A 21,943-nucleotide genomic window follows, 5' to 3' on the forward strand; every position below is an offset into this window, starting at 1 on the left:
CAGCTGCTGTTTGGGAGCTACAGGCAATCTCCTCAAGCACGAGTGGGTTGAGAAGCACTGTGGCACGGAGTGCACCCGCAGCACAAAGTCTGGAGCATGGCCTCCAAAGTGCAGGTGCATGGCCTATTGCTGCCATGCTGCCACCACAGAGCATGCACACGGATCTGGCTCAAAGGCTTGCTGCTCCTGCTCAGCCATGCTGGGGTGCTGAGCCTGCTCTCACAAGCTGGAAGCAAATTTCAGAATTAAAGCATTCAAGAGCCAGTTTTGACCATAAACTTGTGATCAAGCACAAGAGGGAAAAGGTACTTGAACTCACATCTTTCCATGTCTGGAATACTGCCAAGCACCTTTCCTCTCTACTCTGCCTAGCTACCTCCCAAGCCAGCCTCTTCTGCTACCTCCCCTTTCCAGAGGGGAGGAAGGCTGGTCCCATGTTGTCCTTTTGCAACTACCTAAACCACCAACTTCTGGCTTGATGCCCTCACCGTCAGTTTGCTCCCAGTTTCCTTCCACTGCCCTCTCACTCCTTAGAAGCCTGCTCAGGTCTTACATGCAGCACTGATCTCCCTTCCCACCTCCCCTTCCAGCATCAAGGCTGGACAACTGAGGCAGGGCAGAAGACAGACTCTTGCTTCAAGGCCTCTACACAACAGCATCTCCAGCCCCTCTGCCTCTTCCAGGGCAGGCAAGTGGCTCCAGTGTCATCCTGTAGGCAGAGGCTACATTGGCTGGTGGGTCTGGTATATACACAGGGTCTCCAGCAAGGTTTCACCCACATCCATGAGCTGGGACTCCCACCCTGTTGCAGGTCCTGCTGCTTCCCCAGGCACCACAGTAGGCTGCCTCTCAGCTTTGCATATCAGCAGAGAAGGTGTTAGCCTGCTCTTCAGTCACCTCCATTCCTTCTTGCTTGAACAGTCACACAGGGCTACAATGCCATGGGATGCCTGAAGGGGAATTCAGGGGCAAGTGGAAGTTGAAACCACTTTTGCAACCTGGTCACCCCACAGATTTAGCCTCTCAAAGCCCAACAGTCTTCCCAGCTGTAAGAGAATTGTATCACTTGAAAGACACCTAAGACACTTCAAATGTTTTCTCAGCGGCCATGTCTAGCCAACAACCACAACCAACAACAAGCAAAACCCAGAAGAGCTTGGTGGATGCAGCTCTTGCACATTTCTCAACCAAGGCATTCCAGTTGCCGCTACAGAGCGCTACAAACCAAACAGGAGCCAGACCCTTTCTGCGCTCTTTTGCGGATCTGGTGTAGCCAGGAGGAGCAAAAATGAGTACAAACGCATTTGAAGTCCTGAGGTCAGCACAGGAATTCCAACACAATAGGAAGGAGGTTGAGTAAGAGGTTGCCATTTTTTCCATTGCTATCTTTCAGATCACTAATGGCTGCAAAATTTCCTGAAGGGAACTAGTAATATAATGTGCAGAGTTAGCACATTTATAAACTCGCTCCCCACCCACCCAAGAGAACATACAAGCTCCTTGAAAAGAAGGCACTGTAGAATAAACATGTGCTGCTGCCAGCTGCCATCACAACAGGAAAAAGATACCAAATATCCTCCACTGATTCTATGTTAAGGCCCCATAAGACCAGAAAGACATCCAACACATCCTTGTATCCACTCAGTTTCTACTGCAATTCCTTATTTTGGCCATGTCAAGTCCTTGGCCTTCAGTACATGGTACGGGTCAGGTCCCTCCCTCTATATTTAGGTTTTTAGCTTTCATACACAAATTGCCTGAATCACTAATCATGGCATGGCTCTAGAAGATAGCCAAACAACTAATTGACACTTAATTTCTTCCTTCTGCAAAACCGTATGCATTTATTTCTGTATCCACTATGGTAGGTTGCAGGTAGTCATCTTCATACACGCGTTTCAAAATTATACTGCTGAGTGGCCAGACAAGATGCCAAACCAGTCTTCATAGATCTTCTAGTGCCTGGACTAGATACCTCTTCCTCAAATGTCAGGAAATGGTCATCGAGTGTCCATGTAGGTGAGAGCCCTACCTGCAGAGTTGGATGAGAAATCCTATCTTACCCCCCTTCCTCCTGTTTAGAATTTTATTTCCTTGCTACCACCCCCCATCGCTAACCATACAAGATACCTTTTACAAAAGCAAAGAACCAACAAAGGCTGCCTTACTGCAGTTTCTAGGTAGGCTAAAATACTCCAGATAAACTAAAACACCAGTGATCTCATTTTCCTTGAGAGCATGCATCTCAAGTAGAAATATCATGGACTGTAAGAAGCAAAAGAAAGTGAACACAGCCTTCTCTGGAAGCCATCCTTTCCAGTCAGATGCAGTGAATATACAGAAGATACATGTTTCTTACCAGGTTGACATTCACCTACCAGCTCTTGAACACACACCCACACCCCACACCCTCCCCCACCAAAACAACCAACCAACCAAGGTTTAAGTCAAAAAATGGAAAGGCATGGAGAAAACTGTCCTCATGGTCAAAGCTTACTTACTCTAAATTTTACTTCTTCCCATGAAAGAAACTAAATTCTGATTATTTTATGGATGTCAGCCCCAAAGTAACAGACAGAGCAAGGTCCGAGTGTCTGTGGCTGACTACTAATTGTCAGGATTTCTCCCCCTACCTGAAAGAGCTCAACCTAGAGTCACTACAGGACAAATGCAAAACCTTGCAAAGTTTTTGAAATAAATTAATCCAGAAAATAAAAGTAGAGAATTGTATACCTGTTACCAGCACACCTAACAGTTAACACATGGGAAATGCACAGCAAGAGCCTAATCCTAAAAGGTGATCAGCTGCTTTCATGTCTACCAACTTCAGTGTAAATTGCAGGTGTAATGCTGGCAGTTGAGGTGTACAGCACACAGTATGCTATCTAGAGAACAAAATTACTGGATCTCAGCGTAGTGGAATATACATTTTATTTCTTAAAAAGAAAGGGTACTAACAGAATTTAATACAGTCAAAATTTTACATTTTAAACAAAAGCTTTTCTTTTTCTTAAAAACCAGTTATGAGCAGAGAGGTGAGAGCATTTAAACTACTCACAAAATCCAAGCTGAAGACTTTGAGAATTCAAATCTGTGGTTTATACATTTAAAAAAGTGTAATAAATGGAAATATAAAATAATACCAACTCTGCAACAGTGAAATGCCCTTTCCTCATTAGATTGCTGTTTAAGCACCTTTATTTTCACCCATCAGCTGCCAGGAGTGTGTAGGTTTATGTACAAAATAAGCAGTTTGGGACACAAGAGTCATATATAAATTAAAACCATTTATGGCAATACAGTTTTACCCAGCCGCTTTACAATCTTTATTATCTCTTTCATTTCTATAGAATCTTTCAGTCAGGATGATCTCAAATGCACTTGATGGACTGCTTCAAAAAGCAGCTACATTTACAGGAATTATACAGACAACCTCAAGGAATAGACATCCAAGAGATTAAACAACTTAACACGCAGTAAAACTAAGATCAGATTTATATCTTATATAAATACTGTGCAGATTTATCATCCATCCCACTGAATGAATGGGACAGATCAGTGTCACATCTGAAGCCATAAAAATACTTTTATCCAAGAGGCAACAGAATTTCAGGCCAAATATAGGAGATAGGAGTTCCCTCCATTTAGTTAAAAACTGTATATGTCTGAAAAAGCTTTACAGGAACAGAGTTTTCTGAATAACTTGCACATATGCTTAGCTGTTTCATAGCTATTTTACAGCCTAGAGACACTGAGAGGGGAGGAAAAAAAAGAACGGGGGGGTGGGGGGAGAGATGCCACCATCTCTGCCCACTACAAAAGATGTTGTGGCTTTGTCATTTATGGAACACTGCAGACGCAGCTGTTAGCAGAGAGGAGACTGCTCCAGTACGGCATTAAAGACAAAGAAGTTACGTTAAGGCTGGAGAAAGTGTCATCACAGGCTAGTGTCTTTAGATGAAGGCTGATGGATCAATCTCACCTCCTCCTCAAAACCCAAGTGTTTGTATTTCCTAGCAGACTGCTCATGATTCTCCCTCCACTGTTTTTTTTTCTTTTAACATGAGATAGAAAAGGTCATGAAAGCTGATGAAAGTCTTAACAGTGAACATGTACTCAGCAAAACCTCAAGTCATTAATCACTTTCTCTCCACATCACAACAGGATATCTGTGTCATCTATGTACATAACAGAACTAATAAAGATGTAGACTATCTAGGTTAACAAATGAGCTTCAGTAACAGTCACTCACTGTTTCATTGCAACTTGCTGCAGTCTGGCTGAAGGGTGGAGACAGATCTGTTTGAGCCAAAAGAGAGAATAGTTAAAAAAAAAAACCAAAACAAATAAAAACCACCTTTAATTTTCCTCAGTCACTAAGCTTTATGAATCATTAATACTGCCACTTTCCAAATGCTACTCTAAAACAACAAGTCAACTCTCCAGCTAATGGGATGCAAAGAGTACAATTACGAATGTCATCAGTGACTACTGTTAAAGAAAGACTGGAAGAGAATCAATTCCCTCAAACTCTCAGTTTCTCTGCTTAAGTAGCTCATTACTATTTTTTAAAACATTTTTTGTTGATAGAAAGCATCACAACTAGACTAGAATTCCACAACATCAATCTTTGTTTTGATTTCTGTAGTTCTCTAGGAAAAAAATAATCCCAAATCAAGCTACATGAAGCATTAACAATATTCAGATATTACAATGGAAGCACTTATTTATTACTTCATAGAACAGATTCGTTTTAAAAGTGTATTTACATGTTCTAAGTTATACAAAATACAGTATTCCAATAATCATGTTAATCACCATATTTCAGACAACTTCACATAAAAGTGCAGAGGATGCATCCATCCATGAACCTGGCCAGTAGCAAGCAGTCACCCGCAGCATGACAGATGAGAGCTGCTATTGTGCCCCCTCAGGAAAACAAATCCCACCATCCCTTCTCACTGAGACACAGCTGCAGATCTAAGAAAACATTCAGGCAGGTACACAAGCAAAGTTTGTTGAGACCCACAGATCAAAATCACATGCCTTAATTTATTAGACGTATGTGAAGTACTTTTTTTTTTTTTTTTTTAAACAGATGTTGTACAGCAAAGGGCTTCTGCTCATGCCTTAGTTGGGAAAATGAAGTAACAAGGGTTTTGGCTATGTAACAGGCACCCAAATTACACTTAATATCAACAGCCTTATAACTACAACTGATCGTGTGTTAAGGACACAATTCTGCATCTGACTGCCTGAGCAGAGCTTCACATTCAAGAACAGATCCTGTGAAGTCCACATGGTTCTCTACAGATACAGGGCTCATCCCATGCAGAAATGACAGCAGAATTGAGGCCTTAAAATACTGGGGCCTCAGATAGCAATTTCCTCACAACACAGCACTATCAGTTCACACCGGCAGGTCAAGCCCCAGTGCAACAGTGCACTTAGTTAAAGCAATACCTATTTTTTCATGCCTTTCTGCAGTAACTCTCCTCCCTATCTGTATATTCCTTTCACTTCCTTCTGGACTGTGGAAACGAGATCAAGAAAAGGAGATTCCCAAAATCTAAACAAGTATGTATCTTCTGTTTGATGCTAAACTGAGGGGATCCAAATTGTCCTACAATTGTAATCAGTGAGGCTTCAGTTTTAGCAATCTGGCTCAGGTCATCCTCTTGCATTACTCTTCTCTTCCTGCTTTCATTCTTTACTCTCCTTGCCAAGTATCTGTACGTTTATCTATACATGTATCTTCCTCAAAGCATTCCCTTACTCCTGTAGCTGCTTGAACTTTAAGAAGTTTGCATTCCAAAAGTGACTCACTAGGCAATAGCACACTATCAAACTAACAAATTACATTCTATATGACAAATTTGCATTATCATGAATTAAATCATTGTAATTTCTCAATTAGCGTTATGTTAGCATCTCCACAGAAGTTTAGTTAAGCCCATTTTTTCTACCTTTTTCCCAGTCTTTCATTGTGAGTTTATCTATCTTCACCATGTTACAGTGGCAGATATACAGATCAGAGTAATTATCTAAGAATCTAGAAAGCCAGCCAGTGTCTTGTAGTGCTGCAAAGGCAAAACACTAGCATTAACAAATGATTTTGCTGTTTATGGATTTAGATGTAGTTGCCAAAAATATGAGATTTATGCATTAAGACAAATTTGCATTTCTCATCTTGTGCTTAGCAGCTAAAACTGTAAGGGTGAACAAAACCCTATCTGGATTTTACAAAGGTCTGACATACCTCCACTCTCACTAAAAAGGCAGGCATCTGATCACAAGGAACAAAGCCCTGTTATGCTGAGGAGGCTTACATGGCTGAAGCAGCAATATTCTCTTCTGTGCAAGTCCATTATTTCTGCTGTCTACACAAAAATATTTTTCCACACAAGTGGTTTTATTGCAGTATTCCCAAAGCTGCTGGCCTTCCACTGCACCTCCCAACTTGAAATGAATTTGGTACAACTAGTGGCAGTCCTGCAGATAATGCTGAAGGTGATTTCTACAGCTAGAACACCTTGGGCTTTCAAACAGCACAGCAGGGAAATGGAGAATTGTCAGAAAATAAATAAAATGTTACTAGAAGAACTGCAAAAAGCCACGCTTAACTTTTTTTTTTTTTAAAAAAACATTTCTTCTCCCAGCACAAGTTTATACTTTTTCCACCCTGTCCATGCAGGGCAAAAAGAAAAGCAGAATTTGGATTATCTGAATGTTAAAACTATCACTAACTGTGTAAAAGAACAAGTGACAGGACCAGTTTACCAACATTGCACCTGCAATCTGAGATACATCCACCTGATCCCAGCACAGAATGCTCCAGAGTAAAGCAAAGACACTCATGCCTCCAGTGCTTGCTAAAACTTTATGATAATCATGTGAGAGTAAAGACTTTTTCCTGTGGGAGTTAATGAGATCTTTGTTACTGGCTTCAATGGGAGCAGATCTTGGCAACAGGTGAAAGATTAAGCTTCTAGGGAATTTTTAAATATAAAAATGCATTATTATAAGGAGATATAACTATATGTAGATTAGAAGACCACGTATGAAAGCAATACTGTATTAAATGTGGTGCATCATTTATTCATAGTCTGTTTCTTCTGTAGAATAAGACAACACTCATTGCCCACAAATCTCATCAACAGTTTATGTATTTTCAAAGTTAGTACTGTGAAATGGCCATTTGGTGTCAATATACTTCCTAATGAATGTACAGCTGTGTCAAAAACTGCTCCCTTTACTGGCAATCCCTGCAGTGATGCTGAAAGGTGCACTCCCTTTATTCTCTCCCCTTGGAGATGGTCCCTTTATGGTTGGAATGGGGTACATAGGCATCAGACACACTTATGGCCTCTACTGAGCATGTTCCAAGGTTAGAGAACTTCAGACTCTAACAGTGTCAATTCAGCATCTTTTAACATTCAAACTGAGCTAAAAGAATATTGGTCTTATGACCACCATGAAAACATACCCAAGTTATCACTTATGGGTAGGATTGTCATCCTAGTCAAAGAAACAAGATTATACAGTTAATTGTTCTCAGAGGAGCAGAGAGCTCTGAAGCAGTAAGCTTAACTTCCTGAGACTGCAAAAACTGATAAAGGAATTCAGCATTGCACAGAATTTTTTGTCTGGCAATACCTACACTCCTTTAAATAGTTACTACCTTCTCATCTATCTTTGAAGATGTTGCTTCTTAACAAAAAAAATTCTCCAACTACAAAAGTTGAGCCGCACTCACCCTAAAGTGAGGTTTTCCAGTTTTGCAACCCGTAGACACATGAATCATAGAATGTGCAAATTTGCACTGTCCTACCGGGAAGCACAAGAGTTTGCTAACAGTCTTCTCAGAAAGAAAGATCTAATGAACATTCACTGTTAGTTTCCATTGTGTAAGCTTTTGATACAACAGAAAAAGCTAACAGAATTGCACATACTATTCTCACTGACTGAGTATTTTGCTGTTAAAATAGCATGACATACTGCAAAACCAAATCCTGTATACAATATCTAAGTATTTAAAAGATATTCCTAAAGCAGTAAGACAGCAAGACCCAAATGAAGGACTAGCTCCTTGCCCAGTTACAATACCGTTTAGCTTTGTGATTTTAACAGGAAGCATGACTTTCAAGAACAGCCATTCCAAGCTAACTGAAAATTTAGAAATGATAAATGCAAAAAGAGTTGCTACATTTACATGCTGTCAGGGTTGTTGGTTTGGGGGGGGTTTTTTTGTTTGGTTGTTTTTTAAATCCATGGTTTGGCCTTTATCACCAAAAAAAACCCCCAAAACCAACAACAAAAACGAGTACATACCAAAAATATCAGTCCAAATCAGCAATACTTGATACAGATAGAGATCTATGCTGACATTTCAGCAACATGGAGCTAAACTATTCATCTATTTGAAGAGAACACCCCAAGATTATCTCAGAGCTTTAGAATCCCAAATTATAATAATACACTCATAAGTATACTTTTGTAACCAGCAAAAAAGTTAAAAGCACTTCCTTGACTTCAGAACATGGTCCATTAAAAATAATAGGTCAATAACTGCATTTAATGTATATTCTCTTTACAAAAGGTTATGCCTTCAAAAAACTGGTTATGAATTCTGGGTTTTAAGATTTTTATTATTTTTTAAATGAAGTTTACAAGATTAGCTGCTTCTTTGCACCTTTTTCTCTTTGCCTTTCTGCTCTGAAATTAGGGGGTGGAATCTCTTGGGTAAATGCAAAGTCAAAATACTTGTTCAACATGATAGTGTCAAGCTTTGCTGGTAACTAATTGTGCCTCATAATTTCGGCACTTGTGCTTCTGAAAGCTTTCAAGATTATTCTTCTTGAGGTGTATGCTGTTTATCAATCTCCAGGCATGAATACACTACTGTCTTACAAGCTCCATTTTGGCTACAAGCATGGCCCTGTACTACTTTCCCAGAAATTAAATACTCTTTCTTCCCACACAAATTTAGCTCTTAAGCTTCTTCAACATGAGAGTAGATTCTTGTTTTGCTGATGAAACTCTTACAAAGGAACTTCCACCTACTTCCTCCACCTTCTACACACAATAAACACCCCCGCAATCTGTCCAAGCTTTCATCTACTCTCCCACACCAGCACAAGGGCCTTGATACTTAAGCTGCCCGTTGTAACTGTGGGAAATCATGGGCTGTTTCTGTTTTATAAAACAGATGAACAAAGTACTCTTTCGCCACCACAGTTCTCATGTAGTCAAGAAACAGAAAATTGTAATATGGCAGCCAATAGCCATTGTTTTGCCGGAGCTAATACTCATTTGGTAGTTTCAGAGTGCCAAAAGACATGGGGATCAGCAGCTCAGACTAGCACCTTTTCCATGATTGCTAAATTGTTCACAGAAGAATAGATCTTGTTTCAGCAAGATACCGTAAAAGAAAGTGAGCCTCATAAAAGAAACAAAGGAAAAGGCAGGTTACAACAGTGTAGCCATGGAGCGGGAAAGCAACCGAAGTGTTTTACTATTACATGGGTCATTTGATAGAGGTTTATTACTACTCTTTGTATGGCACACTGTGGTGCTTTCTGGATTGTTTCAATATATCTGCTGTACTTTTCTGCACTGGAAGTCTCACACATCACAGACTGCTGTTTTCCTGGTGTGTCTAACTCTGCACTCACGGTACTCCACAAGATGCTACACTGTACCACAAGTGATCTGCAGTATTAAATAAAATTAATTCTACTGCAGGGAAGAGAGTCTTAAAATATAGCAGTTATTAATATATACAGACACTTTCATTTAAAACTCCCTATTTTCTTCCACTCAAGTGCCAAAACAAAGAGTCACTATTCACACAGGCTGTCAACAGACTTTGAGACATGAACTTTGAGTGTCTTGACAAAACCCCAATAAGTAAGCTTATTGTAGTTCATAGTTACAGTGAGAAAGACAGATAAGAAAGCCATATACAGAATTAAGGAGACTTTGCACTTTTCATCATGCCCAGCCCCGGGTAGTTCAGGTGGGGTACTTGCAGGCAAGCAGGCAGGCAGGGTCATCGTCAGTTGTTTGTGTTGGGACACCTCATAGATTTCACTGCTCACTCTGAAGACTGGCGATTCATGTGTGCTTTTTAGTTTCTTTGTTTTTAAAAGTCTTTAAAGTTGCATCACTCGGAATCAGATAAGTCACTTTAAACAAAGCAAAGTGTTAAGTGTGACAATTTATTTATAACATACTTCCCACCATCACCACCACACACCACCCTGTGAAAGAAAAACCCCTGCTGAAAGGGTGACAATTTTTAGTATGTTTGAAAGAAATTAGACCAACACTGTATGAAGAGCCACTCTAGTCAAATTAAGAGCATAACGGAGGGGAGATAGTTCAAACCATACATTTACTTTAAGCATTCTGGATTAGCCTGCTCCTCCACTTCCTTAAGTCAATACGCCATTGGTCTAAATTCATACCAATTTCCACACTATGTTTAAAAGACAAGCTAGGCAAGAAGTCTGTAGTATAGAAAATAAACCCCAATGCTTTTTCAATATACTTTTCAGTTTTCAATAGGCAAACTGGCAACTAGCCTAACCATCTTCTATCCCACATTTACTCCCTAATATAAATATTAGCCCAGGAAGTGTAGCCTAAGAGTTCTGACACAGGCACTATCTTAAGATAGGTTCTCTCGTTAAGAGGACTTCTAGACATATACTTCTGTTAAAGCTTCTGGTTCTTGCAGTTGTAGGTCATGTAGAAGGTCCCAACATCACACACAACATTATTCTTTGAACACCACGTACTGTTGAAGCAGCGCTTGGTGCTGAGAATGGATTACTTCCACGAGGGCAAGTCTTGTGTGCTAATTTTGTAACAGGAAACATGCTGGAGAGAGAACCAGCAGGCATGGAGAGACCAGATATGCTGCTACACAGGAGATAGTGAGGTAAACTGTTCATATTTAGAGTGGGTATAGCTTGTTCCATAGAGTGTTCACAAGGCAAAGGACCAAAACTCTTTCTCAAGCTCTTGTACAACAGTTAAGGTGCAGTAAAGTAACAGTGGCTTGTTTGTCTGTTTCTTAAACAAAAAAAACCCCAAAAAACCCCAAACAACAACAAACAAACAAAACCCCCCAAACCAAAACCTTCCTTCAAAACATAAGGTACTGGCAATTCCTTAACAGATGGGCCGCAAGGTTCAGCCTAACGAGCCAGTCCTCTTTTTCTAAATCTCCCTTACTTCTCAGTTAAGTGTAATGTCCTGCTTTATCAGCAGTTCAAGAGAGAAGTCCAAGGAAAAAAGGAGGGGTGGTGGTAGAAACACAGCCTAAAACCCACAGCAAATTATTTGTCCATATCTGTAAAGTGAGAGATCCCCTACTGTTCTCCCTCCTTGGATTCTGGAAGTTATCCAAGACTAGAACCTACCAAGATGTTTGAGCAGTATTTTTATCAACACTGCACTGACTCTGGTCTGCATAACACTTGTGCATTAACCTCAAGATATCTCAGTTTTTACAAGAGACTGAATATTTTCCTGTCTTCCTGTCCTAAAGGTTCCCTATTCCTCTTCAACAGGAACAGAGTTCTATACAACAGGTACTTTCTTCAGTGGCACTCCTCTGAAGGGAAGAGGAAATAATTTCATGATGCTGCCCAGCAACATCTACTTATATCTTAAAATTATGTTTTACAATTGCACTGGGGGTGGGGGTCATGGAGAGGGAGAAAAGAGCAGGAGTTTAAAAAGAAAAAAAAAAAAGCAAGGAGAGTCTCCTAGGCTCTTTCTCCACTTAAAATGGAGATTAGAACAGACCGCAAAAGCCCTGTCCAGTCAGGAGGGACCAACATCTGTTCCTCCAGACAGGTGAATCTGTTCTATTGTATGACATCAGAAAATGGTTTATCAGTGTTAAAAACAAAACTTGTAAATATGGACACTAAGATTTTGGGCAACACAATGATCAGGAAAGGGCCTGAACAAGTTGTGCCAACAGAAACAGGGTTTGGGGTTTTTTTTTGTGTAGATGCAAAATGGCAAAGCCTCCACAAACTTTATTTCTGGGAGTCTCTGCAGAAAGCAGAGAAGTCTAAGAGGCTAAAACAAGGAGCCCTAGCAAGGAAAAGGGGTGTGCTTACAAGGGTCCGTATCTGGTCTCGTATTTAGAAACAATGTTCTTGCATCGTCCCACTTCCTTGCGCAGCTCTGCAACCTCCGTCCTCAGGGCCGTATTCTCTTTCTCAAGAAAGGCTGCCCGAATTGTGATCTGATTCTCCTTTAATCGCCGAGCATCACGGGAACGCTTTGCTGCCACATTGTTCTTCTTTCGCCTCGTCCAGTATTTTTCATCCTGTAGCAAAAAAGGAAAGAAAAAAAAAAAAACAGATGCCAACCTGACAACTATATCAGACAGACACCTCTTTATTCTATAACAACATTCACACTGACTGCTATATTGAAGAATCTCCTTCATCAGTTTGCAGGGCTCAGACACCAAAATGCAGGCCACAGAGTACTGTAAGATTTCATCCTTACACGAGTCTTGTTTTAGGATAAACCAAGTGCACTGCTAGAGCTAGGGAGATTAAGAGACTTGGCTACTAAGAAGCTGTCTAACTGAAATGCTCCCTTGACTTTGTTTCAATTCAGGAATGAACTTCACAGAGAACAACCTGTTCTGTTGCCCAGGCTGCTTAAAGCAGGATCAGACATCACACTGGGCAAATATATACCACGGCCTTCAAAAGTGCAGTTGACGAGGATGTGACTTGACAGTTCTTCTAATTTCTGTGTATAGCATGATAAGTTGCTCCTGCCCAGTAATTATATCATGATACCAAAACAGCAAGAACAGCAGTTGACTTGTGTTGTGGTTTTGGCTGAGATGGAGTTAATTTTCTTCCTAGTAGCTGGTACAGTGCTGTGTTTTGGATTTAGCATGAGAATAATGTGATAAAACACTGATGTTTTAGTTGTTGCTAAGCAGTGACTTTATAAGTCGTCAAGGACTTTTCAGCTTCCCATACTCTGCCAGCAAGGAGGTGCACAAGAAGCTGGGAGGGAGCATAGCCAGGACAGCTGACCCAAACTGGCCAAAGGGATATTCCATACCATATGATGTCGTGCTCAGTATATAAGCTGGGGAGAGTTGGCCGAGGGACAGTGATAGCTGCTTGGGGACTGGCTGGGCATCAGTCAGTGGGTGGCGAGAAGTTGCATCACTTGTTTTTCCTGAGTTTTGTTCCTCTCTCTCTCTTTTGTTGTTTTCATTAAAATTTATTATTATTATAGTTTATTTAAATTATTAAACTGTTCTTATCTCAACCCACAAGTTTTCTCACTCCTACCCTTCTGATTCTCTTCCTCCTCCCACTGGGGGGGAGTGAATGAGCGGCTGCGTGGTGCTTAGTTGCCAGCTGCGGTTAAACCACAACAGCTTGCCAATTCTATTCTTGGCAGTGCTTCTGCCCAATCATGTATGTATAGCGCATTAGCTTTATATGTCAAAATGTTTGGGCAAAGAGTCATAAATTTTGATCAAGGCCTAGAGAAGTTTGCAGCAATAAATCTGTTACCTTTTGCTCATCTGGGACAAAAACCTTCTTGGCTTTTTTAATCATTGGTTGTGGTTTCAGGTCCTCTTCAGTAAACTTGTGCTTGCGAGGATTGAAGAGCTCACCACCAGGCACACTGGACAGCACTAAATCAGCAGGGTCGGGGTTAAAATTCACCTCAACTTCTACGCAGTCAGGATCAATGGGGCTGGGAGTATTTCTCTCATTTTGTGGTGGGGACTCTGGCAACAACAGGAGAAGTTACAATACATTCAGCAGGATGATGAGAATTAACTAAGAAGCCAACGTGGGTATCTCTATTTATTGCCCTACTGTGGGCAGTATTTAATAGTATTACTTGGTATTTCCCTAAGGTGTGCTTGGTGCTGTGCAGCTGCTGGTACAGAGAGAAGCTACACAGTCCAGTTTGTAATACAAACCCTAGGAACATATGCCACACTAACAGACATGAATAGATAGATGCAGGACAAGACTTAACACTTCCTCGGCAAAAACTACATGCTTTGTACACTTAAGAAGCGCCTTCCACAGCAATAAGAAGTGAGAACCTTGTACCAGCCTGAGTTTTGTGCCACAGAAGGCCTTATGGAAACAAGCCTGCCCAAAGACCACAGTCCCTGGGTCCTTCAAAGGTCAGATAATTGTATTTCCAAACAAAGCATTAAATAAAGGTGCGTTTGTTACAACTACAACAGTATTCTACTTCTTCACCACAAGGAAGCAAATGTCCCAACGGATTGTCTGACACTGATAGCGTTCATATGAACTTTGTCATATTTGTCTACTGTTTACAAACTTCATACACATGAATTGCAAATGTCAGTGCAATTTGAAGTAGTGATCAACGAATAAGTTTTTTCATACACAACCTAGAAAAAAGCCACACCCTATGCCTTATTGAAGGAGTTCCACATTTTGCCTTTCTCTCACAGATTCACAGGAGAGGCTCTGAGCAAAATGCTTTCTGTAAAGTCTGCTCATAAAATAGTACTGTGAAAGTTTAGTGGCTATCATGTTTAAACTCCAAATCTAGAGCAAACTGAGCTGCTAAATTCTTTAATAGAGAAGATCTCCATACTACAAATGAAGAGTAGAAGTTTCCTAGTACCATTTAAGTACAGTTTTGTTTCTTTGTTCCTCCATTCCCACTTCAAAGCACCACAGAACAAACGGCATCATTAACACACCTTTTCCAAGTGTCCTCACATTTCACAGGCTAGCATGAAAAGATTGCTTCATTGGTTTTCTATTAAGCATTGTTATTTGAGGTACATTAAGTTAGCATAAGTTCACCCAAGCAGACCAAGCCACCAAGGTAGCACAAATGACTTATCACAAACTATCAAATCTGTTGTAAAATAACCTGAGCTTTTTCTCAATGTGTCCAGCTTTTCACTAGATTAGCAATACCAAGAAAGCAAATACTTCATGTTGGTGTTTCAGCTCTTCTAATTTCAAAAAGAGAAACAGACTGCACACTGAGAGACACTCATTTTTTCCAGGAGGCAGAGAGGGGAAGAAGAGGAGACGCAGCATCTTCATGAATTGACACATGGACTAAGGCTCTACATCGAGCATGTCTGTGCTACTTCACCTGCCACAGCTAACACTGACAGGTTAGCATGTCTCCTCTTTGATCTAAAGAGGCACCTTTTAATACAAGAACAACAAAAGTCCCTCAGAGCCCCGTATTATTCCATCTACCTGTGCTGGAGGCTGCTTCAGATTGCTGGTAAACTGCAGTGGAAGAGGATGATGCAGGAGAACCAGTGGAAGCACTGGCAGACTCCTTTCCTTCCAGCTCAGCCACAGGCAAGAGTGGATTCTGGTTCAAATCCAGGTGAGTAGGGCTGGAAGGAATTCCATTCTCCAGCAGGAACTCATCCAGATCCATGTACTCCAGGTGGAAAGACTCGCCATCGTAAGGAATAGTTTTGTCCCAAATGGGTGGCATAAGGGAAGCCGAGACTGCCATAGTGCTAGCAGCTGCTGCCTCATCTTCCTCAAGCTTTATCTTCTCCTTCTCTTTATCTGAAAGATATAAGTAGGTCACTGTACAAGCTGCAACACAGGAGAGACTCAAGGTTTAAGAGTCTAACAAAATCCCAGTGAAAGGAAATTCGGTGAGCTATCGTTCTGCCTCATGACATTGGAAAAATCAGATGTTGAAAGGCAACATTCATACATTCATATGTAACTCAGTATGGAGTGCTCTGACTCCCTGTGACGGCTGGACCACAGACATTTGAGTAGCCTTGAAGACCAGCATCTTTGCTGTGATAACTTACCAAAGTGTGATATAATGCTGCATCTAGCTTATTAACTAGTCACTGCAAAATAGCCTGTTTTTCACAGGCTCATCTTGGAAGACAGCAAAAGTGAGTGTCCGTAAGTAGGATTACATGGGAAGCCACTAAGAAAACTCCGAGGAAGCAGAGTAGTTTATTCTATGCACAAAGAAAGAAGGTGCAGAAGAATAATCTAGATACAAACAAGAAGGGAATATGGGTTTTCAGATTACATTTGAAAATTAGTCAAAAGGTCCACAGGACACCAGGGACCTGGATGTCTCTTGCTCAGTATTTTAGAAGAATTTCTTTCTGAAATGACTCAGCATGTCCACACAAAGCAATAGCTCCAAATGCTGTTCACTATAGATAGCTCAGAGTTTCTACATACCATTTTCACTCTTTGGGGAGATGTCTAATAAGGCATACTCCCACACCCCATCCCCAAGCCACAAAAGACTGATGAAATTTTCTCCATTTACTATGCTACAGTGCACATATTACAGAAAAATGGCTGTTCCCATGTTCCCCATAGCTACTGAATCTTAACAATTGTCTGGGACAGAATCCAAGCAGAAAACTGAAGTTATGGATTAATTACATAATTTAAGAGATAAAAATAAGCTGGCAGAAAAAAAAAAAATCTAAGTCGTCTTCCTATCCAGTTCTCCATGTAGCCATGCAGTTCTACCAGCACTGAAGGAGGCATTGCAGAAGCAGTGCTAGCGCTGCCAGCACTGAGCCAGCACTGCCGTCAAAAGGAACGGTCACCAGTTGTACTCTTAACCAACTGCAAACTGGTTCTTACCATGGAAGCTGACAAATACTCAGTTCAATGGAACAAGGACTCCACGGACATACACTGGACCAGTTTGGATCTCCAGTATTCACACAGGTTAGTCCAACAAAATGCACAAATCTGGCATTAGGGTTTTCTAGACCGGCTACAATATGCTAACGGAGTATTTTTCTTCACTGGGGGTGGGAGTAAAACTCTGCTCTAAATCAGAAAAGCCTATTTATATAAAACCTATTCTGATAGAACTGGCATTCCTTCTGCTGTTGCCTTAGCTGGTGTGGAACTGAGACTGAAAGAGCTTTTTATGGCTTAAAGAACAGTGCTGCCATACAAAGTAAGTTATCATTTTAACCTACCATACTCTGAACATTTTATACAAAAGAAGATACCGATTTTAAACTAAACAGCTAAGAAAATATTCACCAGCCGCTCACTTGGGACTAAGAGCAAGAACTTAAAGAACACATTAAATTCAGACCAGTGGCTCCTGGACCTGAGCTTTGTTACCATCTTCTTGCAGCTTTTGGCCTTCCCCCTTGCCACTTCACAGTGTTGCCTCTGAACTGCCATCTCCCAGCTCCTATCCCTGCCATAAACTCCTTTTTGCAGGGGCGTTTTACAACTTTCCTACCCTTTACCTGGGGCAAAGCAAATGTGCAGGTTAACAGTCATGATCCAAATAACTTGAATGTTTCTAAACAGCTCCTACTTGAAGCTAGAAAAGAAACAGCATCTACTCCACATATAAAGATGATTTCACTTACTACTGAAGCACACCCCACCAAATTGGAACCGCCATTTTACATCCAACTTGTGAATGAGGGATTGTGAGTTTCCATAAGGTTTGCACAGTGCCCTGCACAACCAAACTCAGATTTGCATTGAGAGTTGTGGATGATATCCTACTAAAGACATCACCAAAACAAATGCAAGGGACAATAATGAATTCTTTGTAAATCACTTTATTTTTTAAATTAACATAACAACAAGCTTGTGAATGTTGAGTCAAAATGTCAACTAAAAAGAAAAAAATCATTCTTTACTCTTGAAAACAATAGTATTCCATTATAAGTTATGCTCGTTGTAACGCAAGCCAGCAGTGCTTCTGTTTTGCAAGATCTAATACATCTCCAACAGAGGAGAAAAGAAACCTTAAGTGATTAGTAGACTAAACATAAGGCTTAAATATTTTTCAGAAGGTAGATGCCAAAAAGACTATACTGCTGGCATACGTGGCTCTTCTCACATCTTTTAATGCCTTTTACATGTGCACCATCATCCTGCTGTACTTCAGTAACCTGAAAAGGCTGTGGCCCTCCAAATTCCTCTTGCTATCATCCCTGTCTCACACCAGATTAGATCCTTTCTTCACATGAGAAGACCATCTGATTTTTTTTCCTTTTGCTACACATTGACAACTGGACAAGCACTGGGCCCCCAGTGCTGTCTTTGTTTAGCTACGCTCTCTCTCCCCCCCCCTTCTAACAGCAATATCTGAAGCAAATTAAAATAGCAGAAGTTAACATGCATATTGGGTGCCCATGTATTTCAAACATGACACATAAAACGATAAAACTGTTGTATGATCATTTTTGCATTGACATTTTCCCGCTGGCTTTCAATTCGTTTAATCTTTATTTCTGCTGCACAACATCCTGCTGGGTGCACAATATCTAATGAAACACTAATTAACTGCTTGCATCTTGAGGGGTAAGTTTCCGCCTGCCCCTGCACAGGGACCTGAAACTTTAATTCTCTGAAGATATTTATAGTGTAAACAGGTATTACCTGACAGCAGAGCTGCAGTATCCTAAGAGGCTCCATTTGCAGTGATTCAAGGTCACCCTGATAAATCTGGACTGTACTTCTGCAGCTGATAGCTCATGTCCGATTTAGCCCCCTCATTCTGCTACTGTGACGTATTAACTAGGCTGTACATCTGCTGTTAACAGAGAGGTCACTAGTTTATGCTAAGTAATTTACGCAGAGCATTCCAGTTCTTGAATTGTTGGAAAGACTGCTGTTTTAGCCAAAAGCAGCAGCCTGGAAAGAGCTTTATTCCACGTCCTGGTTTTTCCTCAGAAAAACCCCTACAAACAAACCAAACCCAGATCAAAAAAAATTTTGGCCACAACTGTCAAGTGCTATCCCAGCTACAAACACAACAAACACTTCTTTGACAAAGCCCCCCTCGTTCATCAAAAAATATTGTCAAATTATACTGAAAACACTATACAGACTAAGGCTGATTGCTCCATAAATCTTTAGTCCCACTTGTGACAATGGAACAAGACAGGTTATAGGGTTCTGTACTCCTGATGCCCATTACTGTGATGTTTGTTGAGGCACTCCTCCTGTCACAGCAGCACACAACTGGTGATTAAGACATCCTTCGGAGAATATGCAGAGCAGGTCATTATTAATAGGAGAGACCTACACTCCTGCTCCAGAATACTAACTCTCTTCCCTTACCCCACAGGACTTTTTATGAAAAGGTTATTATTTTTATTTATTTAATCCCTACAATGTATATGACAACAATTTACAGCAAGGCCGGTCAGATATACTTGGTATATGGCAGGGCATTCAAGATGATGGCATTCAGTTGGAACTGGATGTCCTCCTCTGTTGCTCAGAAGGATTAGAAAGTCTGCTTGCTTACTGGGTAGTCAAATTACCTACGGCAGTTGGAAAACCCATAGGTAGCTTGTGGAGACTATAAATGGACACTGCAGCTAGCTGATACAGTTTCTCGCAGAATAAGACAGAAAATTGTATTTTTGTCAACAGGCATGCTAGACAAAAGGCATAGGGTTTTTTCTCAGAAAGCTTGCTGAAAACACACCACTGCATTAAGTAAATTGGTAATTATTTAACATTTTGGCTGTGTCACTACACTGTAAAGGAACAGAAAACAAACAAGGATCCTCTGAAGTCAGTTGAGTCACAATTCTACTGACAAGTCTTTTGTAAAATTAGGAGTAACCACCTGCTAACACAGAAGGCATTCTTTCTTTTGTCTTGCAAATATGCAAACGAGAAAAGCATCAGAGATCAAAATAAACAGAAAGCAACAAGTTCCACAAGGTGTGAAGTGAAACAGTACAAGGTGGACTAAGGAAATCTATGGGAGAAATGTTAAGAATGAGAACAATCTGAACTTCATCACAGCATGAATGGAAAGGGGTAATCAAGATGCAATGGACGCACTAGCAAGCTTTAGAGAATAAGCTGAACACCTTCCCAAGCTGGAATGGGGTCATCTAGTAAAAGGAAAAGTATCAAATGTTTCTAATTTTAGAAAAATGCACTACCTCAAAATCGTATTAATTTTAAAATGTTACATCTCCATAAGCCAGATCACATGATTCTGGACAAGAAAACCACCGCTAAGACAAAGTCACCATATCCCAATCACCTACCATCATAGTTTCGACACATGAACTTAAATTGCTCCTGCTGGCACTATGCCCTTTAAAAAGGACTGGGTGAAGAAGTATCTTAAGAAATCCCATAACGCTGTAGATCCAAGATTCTATGTACTGCAGCATCCTGCACCATAGCAGCAGAACTAAAACCTTTATCAGAGGCTGACTTTTTTTTTTTTTTTAACAGAAAGGATAAAAAATATTTGCCCGGATCACAAGATGTGCAATGTTAGACATACAAAGTAAATGGATCTTAACAAGGACCCTCACTAGGAACAATCCTGCCAACCTTGCTTGCACTGTGGTCTACCCTGGATATTGTCTGATGTTCCAAAAATTATTCCCAACCTCAAAATTCCTAAATGTAGGGACTTACTTTATTATACACCAGTACAATGGGCATTACAGTGGTGCAGATAAACCTGAGCCTTCCTCAAAATCAAACTGATACTCAGAAAGGTAACGATACTGCCAGGTGAAAAAAAAAAAAAAAGTAAAAAAAAAAAGTGTGCCATCAGCAATGAGCACTACAAGCACCAGCACTGTTATTTACACAGCTGTTGTCTGCACAACCAGCGGGAGAGAGACAGCTCCAGCCTATATAGGATTGCATGCACAGGCAGTCAGTTACACCCTTACGGATTATCACCAAACCTAATCTGAAGCGATCTGCTGTTTATGCGTGTCACCACACAACTTTTCAGCAATTAAGGTCAAGGAAGACTCAAAACCTTTTCATTGCTGCTTCCAACTATGTGTCTAAAGGTAGGGGAGACTTCAGACAGCTAAGGGAATAAAACCAGCGTGTCACGTCCTGACTTCTACCTAATCCCTCGTACCCGAAGCACTTCATTTTGCCCAGCGCAGACACCTAAATACACCCGAAAGGACGATGGCAGCAGCTGAATTTTCCAGTCACACCGGCTCGCCGGGGAGACCCAGCCCTCGGGGCGGCCACCGCTGCCCTGCGCCTCTGAGGCGGGGAGGCGGCCCGGCTCCAGGCCAGCGGCCGCCCCGTGAGGCCGAGCCCTTCCTGCCGAGCCCGGCGGGCTGGGATCCCGTGCTGCCGGCGCTTGGCACAGCCGGCCGGAGGGGCGGGGGGAAGGGGCGCGGGGCGTACCGGGGGAGGACGCCAGGCCCGGGCGTGCGGCCTCTCCCGCGGGCGCTCCCCCCGCGCACACCACGGCCAGTCCCACCGTGACCCGGCGGGTCCCGCCCTCCGAGGCACGGGGCGGGAAGACGGCGGGGGAGGGGAGGGAAGGGGAGGGGAGAGGGGGGAGCTGGAGGGTGTCGCGCGCTCCCGCCGTCCCCGCGCGCGCTCCCGCGCTCACCCGGGCGCGCCTCCCGCGGCGGGTTCTCCATCAGCTTCTTCAGCACCAGCGGGAAGGCGCCCGCCAGGCCCCGCTGCTCCTGCTGCGCGGCGGCCCCCGCGCTCCCCCCGGCTGCAGTGGGCTCTGGTCCTCCCGCCGCCGCCGCCTCCTGGCGCGCGGCGCGGCCGGGCATACTCCCCGCGAGCAGGCGGGCGGGCGGGCGGGCGGGCTGTCAACGGTCGCCAGCGGCCGCAGCGCCCGGCGCGAGGCTGCGACAGCTCTTCGGGACCCGTCGGCGGCAACGACGAGCACGGAGCGGACGGCGCGCGAGAGGCCGACGGCGCATGCGCAGCCGGCTGACGCCTCGCGCGTCTTTCAGTATTCATGAGCGCCGGGGCCTCGCCCACCCAAGCGGTCGCGACCCGCCCCGCCCTCTCCGCCCCGCTGATTGGCCCGCGCCGCTCGGGGGGCGGCTCCGCGCGGGCAGGCCCCGCCCTCCCCGCCTCTCCGCGGCCGGCGCGGGCACGCGCCCCCCGCCCGC

General features: G+C 42.4%; 1 protein-coding gene across 3 annotated transcripts; it reads right to left on the minus strand.

The window, feature by feature from the left end:
- Nucleotides 1-2,903: 2,903 nt before the first annotated feature.
- On the minus strand, nucleotides 2,904-21,735 carry TEF (TEF transcription factor, PAR bZIP family member). 3 transcript variants are annotated; one of them, XR_012043493.1, is made up of 6 exons: nucleotides 21,424-21,642; nucleotides 15,282-15,608; nucleotides 13,578-13,798; nucleotides 12,141-12,352; nucleotides 9,967-10,187; nucleotides 2,905-4,299 (listed from the first exon to the last, which is right to left on the minus strand). XR_012043493.1 is itself a non-coding variant. In XM_072868222.1 (5 exons), exons 1-5 carry the CDS (start codon nucleotides 21,593-21,595, stop codon nucleotides 10,166-10,168), a joined length of 954 nt encoding a protein of 317 aa, XP_072724323.1. In that variant the 5' UTR covers nucleotides 21,596-21,642; the 3' UTR covers nucleotides 2,904-10,165. The 3 variants fall into 3 exon arrangements, 2 of the variants coding, with proteins under 2 accessions (XP_072724323.1, XP_072724339.1); XM_072868222.1 differs by having other exon boundaries at nucleotides 2,904-10,187; XM_072868238.1 differs by lacking the exon at nucleotides 9,967-10,187 and having other exon boundaries at nucleotides 21,424-21,735.
- Nucleotides 21,736-21,943: the final 208 nt, after the last annotated feature.

The sequence above is a fragment of the Ciconia boyciana genome, chromosome 1 (assembly GCF_034638445.1).
Source record: "Ciconia boyciana chromosome 1, ASM3463844v1, whole genome shotgun sequence".
Classification (NCBI taxonomy): Eukaryota; Metazoa; Chordata; class Aves; order Ciconiiformes; family Ciconiidae; genus Ciconia; species Ciconia boyciana.